The 22,543-nt window shown below is 39.9% G+C and overlaps 1 protein-coding gene across 3 annotated transcripts; it reads left to right on the forward strand.

Annotated features, from left to right (window-relative positions):
* The first annotated feature begins 2,760 nt into the window (after positions 1-2,760).
* raf1a (Raf-1 proto-oncogene, serine/threonine kinase a) lies at positions 2,761-19,554 on the forward strand. 3 transcript variants are annotated; one of them, XM_083895303.1, is made up of 18 exons: positions 2,761-3,320; positions 7,338-7,564; positions 7,666-7,778; positions 7,900-8,002; positions 8,093-8,250; positions 9,076-9,165; positions 10,518-10,671; positions 11,161-11,280; positions 11,438-11,462; positions 12,503-12,612; positions 12,760-12,877; positions 13,723-13,807; positions 13,937-14,113; positions 14,198-14,244; positions 14,335-14,453; positions 14,577-14,708; positions 17,633-17,767; positions 18,368-19,554. In XM_083895303.1, exons 2-18 carry the CDS (start codon positions 7,364-7,366, stop codon positions 18,509-18,511), a joined length of 2,031 nt encoding a protein of 676 aa, XP_083751429.1. In that variant the 5' UTR covers positions 2,761-3,320; positions 7,338-7,363; the 3' UTR covers positions 18,512-19,554. The 3 variants fall into 3 exon arrangements, with proteins under 3 accessions (XP_083751429.1, XP_083751430.1, XP_083751431.1); XM_083895304.1 differs by having other exon boundaries at positions 10,518-10,632; XM_083895305.1 differs by lacking the exon at positions 11,161-11,280.
* Positions 19,555-22,543: the final 2,989 nt, after the last annotated feature.

Raw genomic sequence — 22,543 nt, forward strand, 5'->3', positions numbered from 1 at the left:
AAAGAAAGAAAAAGACTCAAAATGGTGATGAACATGATTATTTCACATTATTGTATAATCCTGGAGCAGATTTTTTGGCGTCCTGGTTGAAAACCTATACTGATGCACTGAGAACAGGACTGATAGAGACAGAAATCCATGGGACCCGTGTCTCAGCTAACTGGCCTGAGTGCTCAGTCAGATCAATAAGTGTGGAAGCGGCGTTCATTTCTCTCTTAAGGTGGATTTGTGTGCAAAGCTCTGAACGCAGTGATTTCCAACCCCAGCGGTTCCCGTTTTTGTACGTCACAACCGTTAAATGCAAAGCTGCGGTAAAATGATTTTTACTAGTGTTGAAATGATTGACAGGTGCACGGACATAACATCCCATTGTGGCAGAAATACAAAGGAAGAGTTGCATCTGGGGCGGAGCACCTTAAAAAGCCCCACGATGACAAAGCCCTGCCCTCATCCTCACAGAAGCAGTATTTATGTTATCTGTTAGATGACTGTATCTACTGTAAAAAGAAAAGAATCTGTTTTTCAGAAATGTAGGAGGAGATGGTGACGGCTGGAAATAGAGATTATTGTCAAATAATAAGTACAGACAATGGTTTCATGGATCAGATCTTTATCTGACATTTGCTGCCTCTGCTGCTGCTGCTGCTGCTTTGTGGAGACAATGTAAGCTGGACACACTGTCTCTGGGTTGTTTATGAGGCTGTTTTTTTTTATATTATTCTCAGACGGTGTCACCTACGGCTTATTGAGAGAGGAGCTATGAGCCATCTGTGATTCGGGGGGGACCTCAGGGGGACCCAGACTGGGATGCTACAGAGATGGTGAACACATGGTGAGTGTGGAGGTTACAGGTTCACAGCGTCTGCGACTGTCTCACAGTTTGATGTCACAGTGTTTGTCCAGACCTGATTTTTGACATAATGGAAACATTTCAAATCAATGGAAATGAATCAATGCATGGACTTGTTGTTGTTGTTATTGTAACACCCCGCATTCTATCCCGCATAATATATCCGTTTTTATTTGATCCTAAATTGGATATTTATTGTCTTTTTCGTCTGATGTGTAAAACCTAACGTTGCTGCTTTAACAATAGGGAAGTGTTCAGAAGATTCATTGTTGCACTGTTCCCATGTCTCCAGATGATGGTGCACTTGGAGTGAATAATATTTTACTCCAAACCTGTAGAGGGCCCACTTTTTTCTCTTCAAAAGAAATAAAACCATCAATAAATATATATGTATAAATATATATATGTATATGTATATGTATATGTATATGTATATGTATATGTATATGTATATGTATATGTATATATATATATGTATATGTATATATGTGTATATATATTTATATATTACTTATTTTCATAATTGATTAATCTGTTATTTTTTATTGTTTATATATTTATTGCAATTATTTGATGGTGGTGGTGGAAGTGGTTTGTTACCTTAAATGTTAGAAAATGATGAATAATTCAAATTCAATGTTTCCCAAACCTCATGAATCTTGTAATATCTTGTTTTGTCCACAAACCCCCCAAAAATAATGAGTTTCCTTTTTTACCTTTACCTTTTTTATCTTTAGCAAAGAAACCAGAAAATATTCACAATTAAGAAGCTGAAAACTCAAGATTTTATAAAAATAGTTGATCGTTCATTTAGAAATTGATTATTAATCAGTTAATCAATTAAATGATAATTGTTGCAGCCCTACTTTATGTACTGAAACTATATATCTTGCTGACACATAGGCTACATAATTAGATCTACAGCATTAAAATATTGGCATGCAAAAGTGTTTTTAAACAAATTACATATATATATATATATATATATATATATATTCTTATATTCCCTGTGTAAAATATAACAAGGGCCCCAATATTATTGTTCCTTAGAAATCATTTCCAAGGAGTGTTTTCAAGTCTCCAGATGGTTCACTTGAAGTCAGTAGCCTATTATTATTTTTTGGTTTTTAAAAGATATTGTTATAATCCAAAATCTATACAATATACTTTATTTGCTGGCATTATGAGCTCATTCTCCTCCAAACTGCGACATACAAGCTATGGAAGTAGACTTGAAATGTGCCTTATACAATATGTAAAATGTTCTCATGTAAACTATTTGGAAATCAAGAGTCTTATTTTTTTTGTAAGCAGTAACTGTGTTCATTTATTGTCTTTTTCATTTGTAAACACCATTAACACCAGGATTATATGTGTGTTGCACTGTTCCCATGTCTCCAGATGATGGTGCACTTGGAGTCGATCATCTTTGACTCCAACCCGGTAGTGGACCTTTTTTTTTATATATATATATATAAATAAATAAAAAATATTAATATTAGATAAATATTATGCAAAATCAGTACTTTAATGTCTCCAGATGATGGTGCACTTGGAGTCAATCATCTCCAAACCGGTAGTGGACTTTAAAAAAAAATATAAATAATAAAAAAATAAATTATATTATGCAAAATCAGTGCTTTAAAATATCTGTATATCAATAGATATCAATATCTTTGCTAAAACGTTCACTTATATTAGCCCATCCTCCCCAAAAAGTTGGAAAATGCATTATAAACTAATAAGATATTCTTATTCATGGACATAAGCTAAGACTTTTGAGATTTATTATATATATTTTTTTATCAGTAGTACCACTGAAGTGGGAGGGCTCTGCTCAGTCGGTGTGTGTGTGTGTGTGTGTGTGTGTGTGTGTGTGTGTGTGTGTGTGTGTATGAGAGTGAGAGTGATGCTTGTAACTCTTGTTATGATGACTGTAAGCTCCTGTTTCAATCAGTGGCGTCAGACGGACGCACGACTCAAACCTTCGTCGTCTTCTTCTTCTCACCTTCTCCGCCAACGACGTAAATATCTGTCGGGAATAGCGACGCATTGTTGTGTGCAGCCACTTGTGGGAGTTTTACTTTGAAAAGTCGCCTCACGAGACTCGAAGCGAGTATCGCTCGTCGTGTCACTTTTTTGAGGGTCCGGCGGATTCTTTTCTTTCTTCCTCCCGTATTCAGCAGCAGCAGCAGCAGCAGAGTCTGGGAGATACAAACTTTTCCTCCATTATTATTTGAAGTGGCCACTAAAACTCAACCCGCCTACGACGTCGACGTCCAATTGCTTCACGCACCGGCGACAGCAGAAGTTCATATATATTTTTTCTGCGTTTTTGTTCCCCCTTAGCAACTTTTTTTCCTCCTCTTTCCTTTTTTTTCTTCTCTGAATGCGTTGCAGTTATGATGATGTCACCGACGCCACTTTTTCCTGAAGTTATGGCGGAGCACAACTTCTGTAACTTCTCTTGGTAAGCTACACACACACACGCACACACACACACGGCTACGCGTTTAGCATAGCTGCTATCCGGGTTATTGCGTTTAATAATGCTAATTACAGCGGCTAACACAGCTGCCCCCCCCAAAAGGCACACGACCGAGATAAGGTAATCGTTTGAACGAGTGAGACGTGAACGGAGGGTAAATAGAGCCGTGTACTTGGGAGTTTAACCATATATTTGGCCTCTGTTAGGGCCTACAGGCACAATTTCACTGTAATATCTGCCACTGCCGGGCCTTAACGAAATGTGCGTAGCTACCAATATTTCCTCCAGTTGTGCTAATGGTGCATTTATTTGAGCAGTAGCCGTGTCAGCGGTTAGCCGATAACATTGTACATCGCGATTTTTCACCCCTTTTTTTAAAAGAAGCACCCACGGTAAGTGGACCGTGTTGAAGGTTCTTTATCGTGACGATTTCACGCGAGTGATTTGAAAAAAAAGCTAAATTCGGTGACTTTAGTTCCGACTGATTTATTTGGAAGTTGCACAAAGTGGAGTCTGCCTGTCCCTTACCAGTCTTTCATGATCTATAATAATCTCATTTAATTGTCAATGTTCAACACAATGAACGATTTGTGTTCTTTGCCAGAAGTTTTGTCACGTCTGATTATTTTGGGGAAAAAAATTGTATAAAGGTTTTTGGAACTTCCATAAGCTTTTAGAAGGTGTTTTGTCAATCTAAAAGCTTCCAGAAAATGAAAAAAAGGCTGCAGCATGAGCTCGTTCAGCTTTAAAATGTGAAATATAGGCAACTGAATTAATATTGTAAATGTACAATATTGGCATTTTAAGTTTTTGGAAATCAATTGTATTTTTTTTTTTTGCAAAACAATAGTAGCAGTGAAGTGACAGGGCTCAGGTTTGTGCTGTAGTTGCTCAGTGTAAATGATTCTAGTTAGATATGCATTGTTTTTGCTTCTAATTAGCCATGTAAAATACCACAGGGGCCATCATATTATTTCCAAGGACCTGGAATCTTGTGCCTTTTTAAAAGATATGGTTGCAAATGGACTAGGCGAATCATGGATAATAATCTAATTTGCTGCCTTTAATTCCTAGTGATTTATTTGTAAGTTTGCCTGTCCCTTACCAGTCTTTCATGATGTATAATAATCTCATTTAAATGTCAATGTTCAACACAAGATGTGTTCTTTGCAAGAAGTTTTGTCGCGTTTGATTATTTTGGGGAAAAAATGTATAAATGTTTTTGGAACTTCCATAAGCTTTAGAAGGTGTTTTGTAAATCTCAAAGCTTCCAGAAAATGAAAAAAAAAATGCTGCAGCATGAGCTCATTCTGCTTTAAAATGTGACATATGGGCAACTGAATTAGACTCAAAATGCATTGTACATGTATAATATTGGCATTTTAGGTGTTTGGAAATTAATTGTTAATTAACAGTAGCAGTGAAGTGACAGGGCTCAGGTTTGTGCTGTGGTTGCTCAGTTTAAATGATTCTTGGCACAAGTTAGATATGCATTGTTTTTGCTTCTAATTAGCTATGTAAAATATCACAGGGGCCATCATATTATTTCCAAGGACCTGGAATCTTGCCTATTGTTGTGCCTTTTAAAATATATGGTTGCAAATGGACTAGGAGAGTCATAGATATCAATCTAATTTGCTGCCTTTAGTTCCTGCTGATTTATTTTGTGAGTTTCACAAAGTGGAGCCTGCACCATAGCAGTCATTCTTGGATCTCATGATGAATAATGATCTAATTTAAGATTCCTCTTTTGCACTTCAACAAAATGCACATTATTTGCAAGAAGTTTTTATAATGTCATACCATTTTGTAAGATTTTTTTTAGCCTTTCTGTAACTTTTAGGTGTTTTGTAAACATCTAGAAGTTTCCAGGAAATGCTTCTGAAAGCTGACCAATTTGGAGTAAATATGAACTACTAGTAGTGTGTGTATATATACATGTCCTTTTATAATAAACAAATCTTATCGTTTGGTTGACTTTATTTTTGGTGGTTTTAGTAATAGCTTTAAGTTGTCATTCTATATAAGCAAGAGCATATAGATACTACATATTGATATATGTTGATGGTTTTTAAATGTGAATGTTAACCTGAGATATTTTCATAAAGATACTTGCAATCGTGATATTTGTCTGAAAAATCCCAGTTACGTGTTTTCCTCAAATCATTCAGCTCTACTAGCCAAAATATGCTAACCTGCAACAAACGCAGACCTCACCGACTTCAAACCTAAGTGTAGTCTCTACAAACACGACGGTGGTATTTGGAGTGACCAAGTGGGAGTCAGATCTCAGCAAAAATGGACTAACGTCTAATACTTATTGTGTAGTTCTTGTTTCTTTTGTTGATACCCTTTTCTGGACGGATCACGGCTCTTGTTTTGAACACAGTTCCTATGTAGCATGGTGTGTGAAGGCCGGGAGACCTCCAGTCCTTCATGTGCCAGTTTATTTGTCGTTGTGACAGACTGGTGCGTGTGTGTGTATGCCGTGACACCTAACCATAATCTGCAGTTATCATCTCTTCAGTGGTAGCATCTCTTAGCAGAGACAAAGTAAGTGTTAAGCTGGGGAAAGTGATCAGCAAGAAGTAGTGAAATTTGTGTGTATAGTTTTTCAGTTTGTATTGAAAACAAACCACAAGAGGAGGCTAGTGTTTGTAATGGGTAGGTGCAGCTTGCGTTGTAACAGCTAAACCTTTTTTTCCCTTAGGCAGCTACTTATTTGACAAATGTTTTTCCCCTCGTGGAGTGTTCTACATATGAATATTTCTTTATTTAAACAGACAGTGTTTGGAGACTTTGTGATCCTCCCTTGTGTGTTATAAACTGGTGTGTTTTAATTGCTGACCACACAGAACAAATAGTCTGTAAATAACACGACTGACCCCATTGTTGGCCTGAGAATTTCTTTGTCTGAGTGGATTAGTTTGTCTGCATTGCTGCTGCTTTTTAAATGGAGTGGAAGATGAAAGACAAGTTGCCACAGTCTGGTTATAGGGATAACATTTCTACGTGAAACCCATTTTTATGCGCTAGAGCGCTGTACGTGTTCTCGATAATGAAAGCGGCTGCGATTGCGTCATCCTCCGTTGTTGAGATTCTCTTTGGAGATTACATCCAAAAATGTCTGTCTCAAGTTTTTCAAAGGGTGATTTATGTGGTATTGACGCATTATCAACTCTGACCCGGGGGCTCAAACACTCTGTGTCACTGAGAATGTGATTGCCAGCTGCTTGAGTCTGTGATATCTTAAGAATACAGATTATTTAAGTCAGCCTTTTCCAATTTTGTAAACTGCTCACTCCCTGCACTAAAGGCCATAGAGGAAAAATGAAGTGAAGTTATTTAATGATATCACAGCTCACAGGAGTTGTCAATCCACCGCTTATTCCATCAGTAAATTCAAATTAGTTATATTTTGACTTTGGTGTTTGATATTCTTGGTGATTGAATAGTTTATAGACTAAAGATTTCTGTCTTAATAGTGAGGTAAAGTAGCAATTGCATATTCTTAAGATTTTATAGACTTAACCAGGTTAGCCTTTTTGTTGTCAGTGAGAGGGAGTGTCCGGGTTCATGAAAACAGCAGCCAATCAGCACAGTCGTTGTTGAAGATGTATTACTACCTCGTACAGACACACAAAATAGACAGAAATTTAACCCTTAATTTATTAATTTAAACCTTAATTTATTTCACTGCTTTTTTTCCACCTCCTGTAAATCTTTGACTTTTACATCAGATTTCAGGTTATTCAATTTGAACAAATCAGGTACAAAGATTGCTGAGTGGACTTAATTTTTTTTAATGTTGAAGACATTTACCGTATGTTTAATTATAGATTATTTAGACTTTTTTGCACTTATTCTGCGCACCATCAATATCCATACAAAGAAGAAAGAGATCTTATGTAATATTAATTACGAAGTCAAATGGTGATATGTGCTTTCAAGCCTTCTGAGCACTAACACTGTTGGTGTATGTGTGCCCTTTTTTTTCAGACCACTGAGAGCACTTGGCCTTACTAATGGAGCACCTCCAGGGAGCGTGGAAGACTCTGAGCAACGGCTTCGGAATGAAGGACTCTGCGTTCGAGGGCCCGTTACTTTCACCGACCATGGTGCAGGGCTTTTCCTGCCAGCGCCGCTCCTCCGACGACAGCAAGATGCCCGACTCCAAGACGAGCAGCACCATTCGAGTCTACCTCCCGAACCAGCAACGCACTGTGGTGAGTCGATTTCCACTTCAGGTTTGACTGTAAGCTTACAGGTAGACCTCAGACTAAAGCCATAGAGAGCTGCTTACGTCTTTGTTTTTGTCATTTGTCAGGTAAATGTGCGACCAGGTATGACTTTGCACAGTTGCCTGATTAAAGCGTTAAAAGTGCGAGGGCTGCAGCCTCAGTGCTGTGCTGTCTTCAGGCTGCATCCAGGACAGAGGAGGTGAGCTCACCACTGTTGTGGCTTTGAAACCAGAGATTCAGCCAATGATGATATTCATAATTGTTCCAGTCACTCTTGATATCCTTTCATGAGAATGCTTTGTTCTGTTTTTTTGTGACAGTAAAAAATTCCGGATGGATTGGAATACGGACTCCACCTCTCTGATCGGGGAAGAGCTGCTGGTGGAGGTTTTAGATCACGTTCCTTTGACAACGCACAATTTTGTAAGTACCCGAAGCACTTACGATACCCTCAGCACCCAAAGAGCTTCCTGCCAAACAATTAAAAGTATTTCTTTTCTCTCTTATTTTCAGGTTCGGAAAACATATCTGAAGCTGGCTTTCTGCGATATCTGCCAGAAGTTTCTTTTGAACGGTTTCCGTTGCCAAACGTGCGGTTACAAATTCCATGAGCACTGTAGCACCAAAGTGCCCACGATGTGTGTGGACTGGAGTAATATCAGACAACTCCTGTAAGTGTCTTCAGGTTGATTTGCACACGTCATGTAAGAAGGCCATCAAACATGCATGACATATAGTGGTTTATTTTCATATTTTAACCCATTCAGCATATAGCACATTCATCGGCTAATTAAATGTGAAAGTGAATCAGAAATTGAGCTCTTAAAGGGGCATATTCTGCTAAATCAACTTTTTAATACTTATATTTGGGACTCTGGAGTGTGTAAAAAAGATGACTCACTCATGTTTTTGTGGTCCACCTCAGTCTAAGTACAGGAGATTAAATATGCGACGTTGACTTCCGCACTCATTGCTACGTCACAATGAGACATAATTAGGCAAAACGTGAGAGTGCAGGTGAGGGCAATAGTATCTGAAAGAGCGGAAGTCGGCAAAGTGTTATATTCTTGTGTTCTACACAAACTTCCAGCCTCAGAGGATTTACGTTCTATATATGACGGCAAATGATAGCTTTTCCAAATGCTAACTGCCGTTAGTGACGCTGACGTAGTTTCCTGTGTCTCATTTGCATTTAAAGAGACAGTCACTCAAAAGCGAGTGTTCTGAACAGGTCCGTTTTGGCAGGGTGATTGAACTGCTATGGTGCTTCACCCTTGAGGTATTTTGACCAAAGCATGTTACAGACGTGTTCATTAGGACACCAGGGAACTAGGTTCACTTGGAGAAGTAGGGTATAATATGAGTCCTTTAACATATTAAAGGGAATAAAACAGATTCTGATAACGCAGTTTTCTGGATTTGATTAAAGCCTCTTCATATAAGCAGCCACACACACACACACACAATCCCTGATCTCTCTATTCCTCTCTTTTCAGGCTATGTCCAACACCTGGCGACGGCAGTGGCCCATCACTGCCACCGCTTACATCCCGGCGAATGAGAGAATCTTTAACACGGTTTCCAAGGTAACATGACATGACGTAACTTTGCGTTCTGTTTTATAAGTTGTGTACAAATATGTGCGTGTCACCACGTATAAATTCATTTTGAAGTACGTTTGAGTATGGGAACCTCGTGACATGGTTGTTTTTTTTGCTCATCTCCTGTCAAACAGGAAGTATGAGACAGCTTTTTTTATTTTTAGTCTCTATTTGTTGCAGATTACTGTATAATACGTTAGACATGTTGGGTGGGTGAATCATGTGCAGTGCTTGACTCAAAGACATTTCTTTCAAGTTTGGACAATTTGCAGTAAGAACTAAATTTAGGGCGTGCAGATGTACAGTAGGTCCAATTTTGGTATTTCAGGGTTTAGCGAGGAGGCAGAGAAGTGCGTCTCCGAGAGATTCTTGGAGATAGAGAGGGGACACGTCTGCTCTGGTAACGTCTGGTGACTTCGTTCCGCCACAGGCGAACCACAAACAAGAGCAGTCTGGACTGAAATTGTCCTGCGAGTAGGGATGTGACTGCCAAATGATGTTTGACGGAGGAATACTGTGGTCAAGAAGGAACACAACCCTGGGCAATTTCTTTTTTTCCCGCAGTCATGATCTCATTTCTAAAGAACCTTAATCTTAATTGAATCAAATCCTGCGTTTAATAACGTCATCAGCGTCATTATGGGGGCTTACCAGTCAGCGAGCTGATGTAAGGAGAGGCGTGAAAAGAGTCTGTTGTTCCGAGAGCCCTTCAAATGGTTAAAAGCACACTGAGCTGCCAAATTAGCACTCAGAAAGTATCAAGTTGCTTAAATGCTTAAAAGTTCTGTGTTGGCAAAAGGGGGATTGTTCTGCAGGAGTGCAGTCATAAGTGTGATGTAATATGATCTGTGTTTACCTTATTCAACTTGATCCACACTGTCCCCATTTTAACCAGCGCAGCACAGATGCATGGTTCTTGTGCAAAATTATTATTTGAATATTTAATCTGGTTGAAATGAAAATGAGTGAACATTATAGGTCGAGGCCATATTTGGATTGTTTGGTTATTAATATACATTGCTGGTAAGCGTGTTGCCCTTCAGCTTAAATAAGGAATAAGGGCAAAACCACAATAAAATTGGCACATGACCACTTTGTCTTACTTTCGAAGTCGCTTTTCTAGGTACATCATAAATCATAAATGAGGAAAGTGAGAGAAAATGACAGAAATGAAACCAGAAAAGCCCCGCGCCAACCACCAGCACCACACCCACACAGCGGCCCACTTTTAAAGAAGTCACTGAATTCAGCATCTGTTTTTGTGTCAAATGTCAGTGCAGTGTGCCAAACAATCGCTGCTCAATCTTAATATTCGACACTTCATTCAACCCTTGCAGCTCAGCCCACCGCTATTCCACCCCTCATGCCTTCAACTACACCACGCCCTACCCACCCACAGGCGTCGGCCTCTCCCAGAGACAGCGCTCCACTTCCACGCCCAACGTCCACATGGTTAGCACTACCCTGCCTGTAGACAGCAGCATGATTGAGGTAACTACACACCATATGGGCCCCTTGGGTTCTTCTGTAGGTTCAGGCAGCCACTCCTAAAATATCTCCTGCTTTGAGAGGGATCTTTCTCTCCCTCGTACATCTCGGGCGTTCCATTTTTTGCTGCACCATGCATTATTCTTAGGTCTCTGACCTACAGTAAATCTGTGTTAAATAATCCACACATGGACAGTTTGTTTTGTTTATTACCCCCAACTGTATTTTATTGTAGCATTTTTGTTGTTGTTTTAAACTGTCCCACTCTTTACTTCCTCCTGTTTGGTTTTAGTTTCTGCTTTTTCATTGCCACTTTATTTGCACAACTAGGTCACCAGGTTTGCATGTTTCACAGAATATTTCCCATATTTTCTGAGCTGGTAGAAACCTGAGCATCACTCTTGTCATTGTTCCTTCCTCACTTTACTCTACTCTGTCCCTTTCCCTCCTTTCCCCACTGGCCTGTTGTATTGTACCCTGTTGGGGGAGTAGCTAGAATGCCTGAATACCTTCCCGAGCTCCTGGTGCCAGAGATTCTGGCTGAAGAGGAAAGTAGGTATTGTGCACTTCTCCCAGTCTTTTGTTGAGGCCTCACCTGAGAGTCCAGAAAAGGTTAGAGAGCAGAGTTTGTCTGAATGGCATGCCTTGCACACAGGCTATCTGCACTCACATCTTAGTTTTGAACGCTTAACACGAGTGACGGCACAGCATGTGATTTATTGTGAAAACAAGCTGACAGAACTTTGTCTGTGTGTTTTTGTCTCTCTAGGATGCAATGCGTGATCATGATTCAGGTAAGTTCGATTCTACATTATTAGGGCCCGAGCACAAACGTGCGAGGAACCTATTGTTCCTGTTGAGATTATTATTATTTTTCTCCCATGTTGCGCTCATTTTATGAGGCGGTTAACCTACATAACAATCTCTTGAAATTTGCCACGGAGGTCAGGTCGGCAAAAAATGTGATAGTGGCATAGGGCACGAACCTGTACGTAGCCTCAGGGCTCTATAGCCACCCCAGAAGTCGGGTCACGGTCAGACAAAAGTCGTCGGATCGGGACGAAATTTGGTGAGCGTTGGGCTTAATTTTGGGGGATTTTTTGAGGTGTGAGAAAGTGGCCAAAATTGCTTAAAATTATTATTTTTTTTCTATCGTGTCTAAGTCGCACATTGTTATTCTGATTTCAACCAGACTTGGTACACTTGTTGCTCTCATGATTCCAAACATTTCCAATGTACTTACATTGGCTCCGCCCACCCAGAAGTCGGCCCTTTTGGAAAAACAAAAATGGCTAGCTTATTATTATATATTATACACAAGTGCAAAGTATTAAATTTTTAGTTAAAACATAGTCGTGTTCAAATTCATTTGTGATGTGATGATATAACCACCACACCCCTCACAGCAGTTGACAGGGAGGTCCACCCGTTACATAACGGGCATTAAAAATCTGTTGCAGCAGTGGAGAGTAGTAATAAAGTGGAGATTATTAAAGATGTGATGGGCCATTAAACAAGAAAAATGCCCCGCAGTCTTTTATCATCAATCTTTCTGTTGCTTTTACATAATTTAAAGTGATGTCCGCTAAGAATCATAACGACTAACAGATCCACAGATGTCTCACTTTTTGCAAAAAAAAGAAATCTGTACAAAATATACTATAGTATTGCACAGATGGTAAAAAAAAAAAAAGAATTGTCGTTGAACACATTATAGTGTAGTCTTCTAATGTCACTTCCTTTTACTGTATGCAGCAAATGATAATGGATACAACCAAAAACTCTCATTCCTGATTTAATCCCTTTCCTTCTTTTCCTCTTTGTTTTCCTAAAGCGGGAAGTTCCCCCAATCAAAGCCCCACAGGCTGGACTCAGTCTAAAGCCCCCGCACCTGATAAGCGCGAGAGGGCACCCTCCTTCAACACGCATGAAAAGAATAAAATTGTAAGTCATTATTGACTATAAAATATATATATATATATATACACACACACACACACACACACACACACACACACACACACACACGATATAAAACGAATGCTTCAGTTTTAAGTGCATCACATCATTTTTGATCTCTGTTCGATGCAGAGGCCTCGGGACAAACGGGACTCGAGTTACTACTGGGAGATCGAGGCCAGCGAAGTGTATCTGAACTCCTGCATCGGCTCAGGCTCCTTTGGAACTGTGTACAAAGGGAAATGGCACGGTAGGAATGCATTTCAGACGGGGCTGGGCACTTTCAGGTGTAACCACTAACACTTTCACATTCCCAAACTGTGCCTAAAGCCGGTTTCACACTGGATGTGTGTTTTGACGGCAGCAGCAGCGCTGAGCTGCCGCTTTTCGAGTGCGTCTGCCATTCTCAGCACGTGTGGCTTCCTGCTCACCTGCTGCGGAGCCGTCTGCTATGTTTGACAGAGCTTGCCTTTTGAAAATTATACATTTAAACACTCCTCCTTGCGAAATACCCATTAATAATCCGGGTATTTGTTGCGCAATACTGTTACACCAGTCCAGGTGCCACCCTGCAGTATTAAACATCTTCCCTGTCCGATGTGGGCTTGTGTGGGGTCTTTTCCACAGCAACATTTGGAAAGCAATTCATTAAAGCATTAAAATACAAATAAAATATTTTGTTTGGTTGTGAAAGATAAGAAAGCATGCAAAAAAAAATTCCCAATTACATTATAACACTTTTAAGGAATTTCCAATTAACAGAAAATAAACATGTAAACATGTTTTTTTTTTTGACCCCCCTCAAATTTTGGTCTAGCCCTCCCAAACCCCCCCATATTTCACACAGTGCTCCTCTCTGTATGAAGCCATGCATTTGTTGGTGCTACACATTTTTCACAATAAAATTTGGCTATAAATAATGGGTGAAATGCCAGTGTAAATGGTCTGATCAGTTAATGAAAAGATGCCCCGCACATATCCAGTGTGAAACCAGCCTGAAATACTTGTTGTAATTGACACATTGATTGAATGATGAGGAAGATAAGTGTGTGCAGGTTTTAATGTAAGCTTATAGTAGAGTATTTCCTGTTGCAGGTGATGTAGCAGTGAAGATTTTAAAGGTGACTGATCCAACACCAGAACAGCTCCAGGCGTTCAGGAATGAGGTGGCCGTGTTGAGGTACGAGCAAAGCATGGCTGCAGTGTTTGTTTGTTTGTTTGTTTGTCTAACACCTGAAGTTTGATCATTCATTGCAAACTTTAATCTTTGTTTTCAATGATTTCTTCCTCCCCTCTGATGCTGTCGCAGGAAAACACGACATGTCAACATCCTGTTGTTCATGGGCTACATGACAAAGGACAACCTCGCCATTGTGACCCAGTGGTGCGAGGGAAGCAGCCTCTACAAACACATTCACGTCCTGGAGACAAACTTCAAGATGATCCACCTCATAGACATTGCCAGGCAGACGGCTCAGGGCATGGAGTAAGTCCCAAAGTTGTTGATAGATTTTTAAAAACAAACGCATTGGAAAAAAAGAATCTAATCTGATTTCTGCCTCATTTTCAGTTACCTGCATGCAAAGAACATCATTCATCGTGACATGAAGTCCAACAGTATCCTTCTTCGTCAGCTGTCTTTAAAAGTTTGCACTTAATGTGCAGTTAGTTTGTGTCGAAGCTTTAAATTCCTTAACAGCGGCGCAGACATCTTCTTGCATGAAGGGCTAACCGTCAAAATCGGGGACTTTGGTCTGGCTACAGTGAAGACGAGGTGGAGCGGCTCTCATCAGGTGGAGCAGCCTTCTGGATCCATTCTCTGGATGGTCAGTAATGCGGCTTTAATTTCACTAGAGCTATAAGAAATTTGAGTCATGAAAATCAAGAAACGGGGAGGAAAATAAACCAGATAATGTCCTTTTGTGCTGATGTTTTTTTCCCCACCTCAGGCTCCTGAGGTTATCCGAATGCAGGATAAGAATCCCTACAGCTTCCAGTCGGATGTCTATTCCTATGGAATTGTTCTGTTTGAGCTCATGACGGGGGAGCTCCCGTATTCCCAGATAGCAATTAGAGATCAGGTAAAATCTTTTATCATTTATACACCTCAAACAGTATATTAACAAGTTTTTCCTACCTTGCTTGATTTTGTCATATCGGTCAGTATATCAGTCGTTTTTACATAGGGTAGTGCGACTAAAACCCAGCTGTTTACATGTAAACAATATTTGTTTTAAGCCTAATTGGACCTAAGCTGTTCCAAGCACTCGGTGCATGCAGTAATTGAACAAGTCGTTACGCAGAAGAAGAAAATAACTAGAGCTGCAACTAACGATTATTGTCTGTCTGTTTAGCAACATAACTCGAAAAGTCACAGAGTCAAGGATTTGGATGAAATTTTCAGGAAATGTCCGCAATGGGACCAGGAACAAGTGATTACATTTTGGGCATGATCCGTAGATGCGTGCCGGCAGAGAGTATTTTGTTTGCACTGAGCTGCCTTGGCGGAGGTCTGCGCTCTCCGAGTGCTTTTCTCGTTTTTGTAATCGATTAATCTGTCGACTATTTTCTCGATTATTTGTTTGGTCCGTAAAATGTCATAAAAACATTAAAAAACATCCATCGGTGTTTGTCAAATTGGAAATGATGATCTTGTTTTGTCCACAAACCAAACTGATTGCGTTTTAATGATTTCTTCGTACTGTATACTACGCATCTTTAGGCTTTTAATTTTTTAAGCAAAATGGCACATGGCATAGTACCAGCTGTCAGCTGAAGTTATTTTGGTCAACGTGAAATAACCTTGCATAGCGGAGTCATTAATTTATTTCTCGTGCGACACTTTATCCCCACACAAGGGTCGCAGGGCACTGGAGCCAGTCCCAGCTGCTAGGGCGAAAGGTGTGCGGTCACACCCTGAACAGCGTTGTTTTTAGGTTGTCCAGTTAACCTCTGGATGTTTGTGGCCTGGAGTATGCAGAAAAAACCCACACACACCTGGAGACAACATGCAAACTCCAAAAGAAAGGCCCTTGGTCGAAAAAACCGGGACAGACCCCAGTGACCTTCTTGCTGTGAGGCAGATGCGTCCCTTTAAAAAAAATCAATTCACTGCTCGTGCTTGTATACTGGGACAAGGACAGTAGTACAGTTTTGAAGTTTTAATGCACATTTAAGTCGAGCTGTGGTCGTAGCTGGAATGAATTGTGCATGGAAATGTACTGTGTGTGTGTGTCTAAGCTCTGGTCCTCGCCTTGGTCTCAGTGACGGTTTAGAAACCCAGGGGCAGGTGGTGGTGGTGGTGGAAAGACACTGGGTCGCTGTCTGAAGGGGGTTGTGGAGCTGGCCTAAGGCCCGCCATGGAACAGAGGCGGACACCCTGGAGCCACTGGCCTAATTTTAGACCCCGTAACACAACCCTGTGTGTGAGAAAAGGGGTGCATGGTTGTGCGTATGTGGTCCGTGGTTTTTCATCATCTTACACGCCACAAGACGTGCTGTGGATCGTGCCTGGCTCCTTGTTCAGTTCAGTTTAAGGTCTGTTTTTTTGAAACGGGCTTAAGTTGCTGTACAAAATGTGCCTGTGACTCCTGCTATGATCCAGTGCTGTACCCCCGCCTGGGCTCCTTGATACTGCAGAATGACTTTGTACTCAGCTGACCTGGCAAGCACAGAGAGTTCTCCTATCATCCATTATCTCCGCAGAATCATGCTCTCATGCCGTTATAATAGCTCCAGTGTTTTAAATGCTTGTCACCTTAGACTCACTGGCCATATAAGTATTTCTGAGCTCTTTTCGACGATTGATCAGGTGTCTCCTACTGTCGCACTGACCTGACTCAGTAATTCAACTCTATATTATTCTATATACAGACAGCAGACTCATTTTTAAAAACTCTGTTGCAGTACACGCTAGAGGAGAATCTTCACAGTTCAAAGTATGTTCTTTAAAGGAGACATATTATGCATAATCAACTTTTTAATCATATAGACAGCAGACTCATTTTTAAAAACTCTGTTGCAGTACACGCTAGAGGAGAATCTTCACAGTTCAAAGTATGTTCTTTAAAGGAGACATATTATGCATAATCAACTTTTTAATCATTGTAATACTTATATTTGGGACTCTGGAGGCCCTATGTGCTCGGTCTAAGTACAGGAGATTAAACACGCGATGTTGACGTCCGCACTCATTGCTACGTCACAATGAGACATTCCTGGAATTCCTCGCAGAGCTCAGCTTTGTCCCTCAAAAACGCGAGAGTGCAGACGAGGGCAATAGTATCCGGAAGAGCGGAAGTCTAAGAAGTGTTCTATTCTTGGCTGCACAGTGCAGCACAGAGTTCTACACAAACTTCCAGCCTCAGAGGATTTACATTTTATATATGACTGCAATGTGCCGGCTAGAGTCGGCAAATGATGGCTTTTCCAAATGCTAACTGCTGTTAGCTGCCGGAGACTCAGTGACACTGACGTAGTTTCCTGTGTCTCATTTGCATTTAAAGAGACAGGCACTAAAAAGCGAGCGTTCTGTTTTGGCAGGGTGATTGAACTGCTGTGGTGCTTCATCCTCAAGTTATTTTGACCAAAGCATGTCACAGACATGTTCATTAGGACATCAGGGAACTAGGTTCACTTGGAGAAATAGGGTATAATATGTCTACTATAATTTAATCTCAAAAATGCACAAACTGCAAATGTGAAAATAATATCACATTATATGAGCTGCACATGGCCCTTTTTGTTTTTCAACAAAATGGAGCGTAGCAATGTGGTGTGACAGCTTTTCTGTGAAGTCCAGATGAGGAAATGGTTCTCAGAACCAGCTTCTCCAGTTTTTGTCTTTTTCTCTTTAACTGTCATATCACTATTTTCAATCCTCAAACATCAACAAAAATGGAACCAACAGCATTTTTAAGCTTAAGCAGATTTACAGTGTGTAACAGTGGATGGTAGCTTTAGTCTCATCTGTTCTGTTTGACCCCCCCCCCTCCCCTCCTCACAGATAATCTTTATGGTGGGAAGAGGCTATTTGTCCCCGGACCTCAGTAAGCTCTACAAGAACTGCCCCAAAGCCATGAAACGGCTGGTCGCTGACTGCATCAAGAAGTCCAAGGATGAGAGGCCGCTCTTCCTGCAGGTGAACCATTTCTCTCCCTGTAATTTTAGGGATCGGGATAGTAGTCGAGCAGATTAGCAAAAAAAATCATTCACAACTGGAAAGAAGCACCAACATTTGATTTAATGTACCACGTTGGTCATTCTTTTGAGAAATCCCATTAGCCACGCAAATTTCAGCCATTTACTCTGAATATTTTCTAAAATAATGAACAAAAGTTATAATTGGTTACAACATGTTGGTTGTTGTATGCCATGCTGTACAAATGTGTACAGTCGTTAGTAAAGGATTCAGCTCCTCATGAGCAAATACATTGACCATTTTTGTACATTTGTAATCAACGTTTTGCTGGAATAATGTTGTTTGTGCATATTTTGTACATTATTTTTCGAATAATACTCTGAGTAAATGGCAGAAAGAGACATAAAAAGGATTTCTAGAAATTTTACCTATATCATTTGACACCAAAATTGCTGAAATCGGCCCAATCGGTACCAAGAGGTATGTTCAAATTTTGTGCTTCTTTCCACTTGTGAAAGATTTTCCTGCTCTTCTACAGGGAGTCGAATTACAAAAAAACCCCTAATACACACTTTTCTTCTCGTATATATTCACTTCTAGATCTTGTCCTCCATTGAGCTTCTCCAGCACGCCCTCCCTAAGATAAACCGCAGTGCCTCAGAACCGTCCCTGCACAGAGCCTCTCACACTGAGGACATCAATGTCTGCACTCTCACTTCCACCAGACTGCTGCCTGTATTCTAGAGGCCCACACACAGCACCGCCTCCCTCCTCCTCTCATTACGTGTCCACACCTCTTCCTCTTTGCAATCGTCCAAATACTCAGTACAACCAAATGCCAATGTTGGACATAAAACAAACACATGCAATCAATCGTAAAACCAATGCTAATCAATAAGATGCGGAGAAGAAGCACAATGCGAGATTTAACTCGGGAAGGGAGTGAGTGGCATGTACACGTGAAGAGGTTGGCATGAGATGTCATATTGGAGGGCGGTGCCTTGCTTTCCACTGAAGTACGCAGAGGCTCCGCGGTGGAGAAATTGTAAATACACACACGCCTACTTAAGATGGTGGAAAACGGACTTTGAAGGAAGCTCAAGAGAAGGACAGATGTGTCTCTTGATTATTTGGGGGGGGGGGGGGGTTTGGTCATGTGAAGCACACTCTTCCGCCCGGTCGTCCTTGTCTCTGATGATGATGATGATAATGAAGACCTTTTTAAAGCTTACCTGCCTTAAGAGGAAACAGAAGCCTGGACGCGGATCCTGCACAACTTCATTTCCTCTAGTTATCACAAAACAAAGCCGTTGGATGTAGTTGCACAGCAGTAGTTGATTTTTACATTGTCTTACATGATAATGGAGTAGATATGGGAAGTTTTGTTGTTGTCGTTGTTTATTGTCTTTACTTTATTCGGGTCTTTCTTTTCAGACGGCGAGCATGAGCGATGATGGGAAAACTTTGCACATTGTAGCAAAAAGCGATGGTTTTGTTTCAGTCGTCTAAATAACGGTTTCACAGACGTGCGAGGAAAGCGGAACTGTAGGATCATCCACACATTCTCATCGGTCCTTCCGTGGGTTTGTTATCACGAGCTGGACCTTCGCCGGTTTTTGTCTTAAATATTTAAAATGATTTGGAAACTAATTTTTTGTTTTTTTGTTTTTTTGTTTATCTGTTTATCGTGTCTCTTTCGGAGGAGGTTAAACATGTTTCATTGTGAACTTGGTGAGAAAGGTGTCTATTCAATATTTTAATAAAATTAAGTTAATTTTTCTTTGCCAGACGAGTTGTTTTGGTCATTGTTTTCAAACTGACGCCAGAGAGTCCCGCACACGTGCGAGACTTAGTGGCGGGGTGTGATGTTTGCTGTAGCAGTGGTAACATGGTGTCAGGCCTCACAAGGGATCCAGCGCAGACACGCAACCAGGGGATTCCACCATTGGCTGAGGACGCGGAGCGCCGGCACAGCCACTGGCACGCTCGCTGGAACAAACGTCATTCAGCAAGGGAGGGTCACACACAGTGGAAAGAGAGAGGACAGTTAGATTCTGTTTTAGTGTAAACACACAACATGCTTTTCCTGCTCGACTTGGTTCAGTCCCAAGTGCAAGCTTCAACATACATATGCGGGGGCGGGGGGTAAACATACTGTGATCTAAATATAAGTGACAGGATTTATGTCGTATGGATGACTCGTCTTTGAAAAACAGCCCAAGGCCCAGAAACATGATGGAAGCTTTTTTTTATGCACTGTGTTGCTGCATTTGAATCACATGTCTTCAAGAGCAGGCCCAGTCCCACGGTGAAATCGGCACATTAAAGAGTGAAGCTGCTATTTTTATAACCTTTTTTTTTTTTTGTTTGCCGTGTGTGTTTATCTGTTCTATTTCTGCATTCTGACAAGCCACACACGCCTCGCCAGGATGAAATCATCAGAGCCAAACGCTTCCCGTGGCCTACGACAGCTCCATCTTGTGGTTGTGGTTGTGCGTCCAAGAACAAGTAAGTCCTGCGGAATGACAGAGTATCTAAAAATATGAAAGAATTAACTAGTCACTTAATTAGTAACTTTTTACTATTAGGTTTCTGAAGAACTCTGACCTTTTCTCCTCATTCTTGAAATTCTTTTGCAGCTCGTCTGAAAGCTGGTGTACCTAATAAAGTGGCCAGTGAGTATTATAAATGTTATTAGATGAATAAGGCATTAGGGCATTATGCAGTAATTTATTGCAACTGCTCAAGGTTAGTCCAGCAGTTAAACCTGTGCTTTCAGAATGTAAATAGGAGTTTTGGCATGATTCAGATGTGGAATAGAAAGTATTGTAGCCTCACACAATATAGTTATTTGCTAATATTTATATTGTTAAAAAAACAACAACAAAAACGCATCATTTGACCTCAGTTATCATTTCACAGTCTTGACAGGAAATGGTAACTACATCAATCATATTGCACAGAATAAAGGTGTTGATTTATTTAAGTAGTGACATTAGTCAACATAAACATGTAAATTTACCAGATTATAACCATGGAATGTTTTCAGAAGTAAAAGTGTAATACATATTTGCACGTTTTTGGCCATTTAAAAAAAAAAAAAAATATATATATTTTATTTAAAATTGATTAAAAAAAGCCTATATTTGAGATTAAAAGCACACTCATGCTGCCTCACTTCTGTGGATTATGTAACCACAGAAGCACAGACACTGCCCGCAGGCCTCTCATTCCTCAGTGTCGCCACCAGATGGCAACAAGGTCGGAGACGTGGAGTTTACTGCATGTCTGCTGTGTCCCGCCACTGCAGTTACTAATGCAGTGATGTAACTGGAAAAGATGATCTGGAGGTCTAATTTATTGAAGTTGATATTTTCAGTTGTCTTTTATGCGTTATTGAGGCGTGGTGGTTGTATGAGGTACTGTCTGTCTCTAATATGGAAGATGGTAACATGTCCCTGTTTTGTTCTTCAGTATTGCCTTGTTACATCATCGGTGGGTGACGGTAGCTCGGTGGTAGAGCGAGTCGTCTTTTAACTGGAAGGGTTGTGGGTTAGATCCCCAGTTCTGCTATAGTTTACAAACTTGATTTTGATTTAGTGCAAATTTACCCAAACTAATATGTGAATTTTTAAAGTCCAGCGTTTGTGAGATTAAGACGATAATTAAATATGTTGCCCTGACGTTGTTTTATACACAATACAAGCTAGTTGTTTTTCTATGGGGTGCACTCACACTTTTCTAGCTGATATATATTTTTTATTTAGCTCACATTCTTCACATTTGAAATAGAAATTAAATGGTGAGTCTAAATGTTAAATCTACAGAGATTTAGATTTAACATTTTGATTTAGCATTTTGATTTAGATTTAACATTTAGATTTAGCATTTTCATTTATATTTAACATTTAGATTTAGCATTTAGATTTAGCATTTTAATTTAGATTTTGCATTTAGATTTAGCATTTAGATTTAGATTTTGCATTTAGATTTAACATTTCGATTTAGCATTTATATTTAGCATTTCGATTTAACATATTTAGCATTTAGATTTAGATTTAACATATTTAGCATTTAGATTTAACATTTACAATTAGCATTTTAATTTAGATTTAACATTTCGTTTTAGCATTTAAATTTAGCATTTAGCATTTAGATTCACCATTTAATTTCGCCCCCTAATATGTGAGAAAAGTGAGCTAAATGTTCAAAATATATCAGCTAGAAAAGTGCGACATAATTTTTTCATTCGGCACCCCATAGTTTTCAGTGTAACTGAATCAATAGAATCAGTTCATTTAAAAAGATGAGTTCTGTACTTCCTGCATGACCGTAGCACGGCCTTCGCTTGTTGTGCTATCGCTAAATACACCAAAACTGTTAAATATTGAGATTTTAACCCCTAACCCTAAATTAGTGATTAACACATGTTTTCAGGATTTCAGGAAGTTGTTTTAAGTGATCTAAAACAGTTTGCCATTGTTCGATTTGATTCTCGTGTCGGACATCGTGCTCATGACTCTTTCAGTGATGAGGTCATATTTTAGTATCGACTCGGCTCGTTTGGAACCTTGACAGAGGTGACACTTAAAGGTGCATTATGTAATAAATCTAAAGCAACTGGCCATAAAATCCTCCTAATATGTCACAGAGACTCAGGAATAATGATCATATAACAAACTGAACTCACCAACAACAACAGTTCAGACAAAATATTTTCATTAAAAAATATATTTTGCAGACTGCAAATCATGTTTATGTTTTGAAATCATGTTT

Source organism: Microchirus variegatus (assembly GCF_963457635.1).
Source record: "Microchirus variegatus genome assembly, chromosome: 9".
NCBI lineage: Eukaryota > Metazoa > Chordata > Actinopteri > Pleuronectiformes > Soleidae > Microchirus > Microchirus variegatus.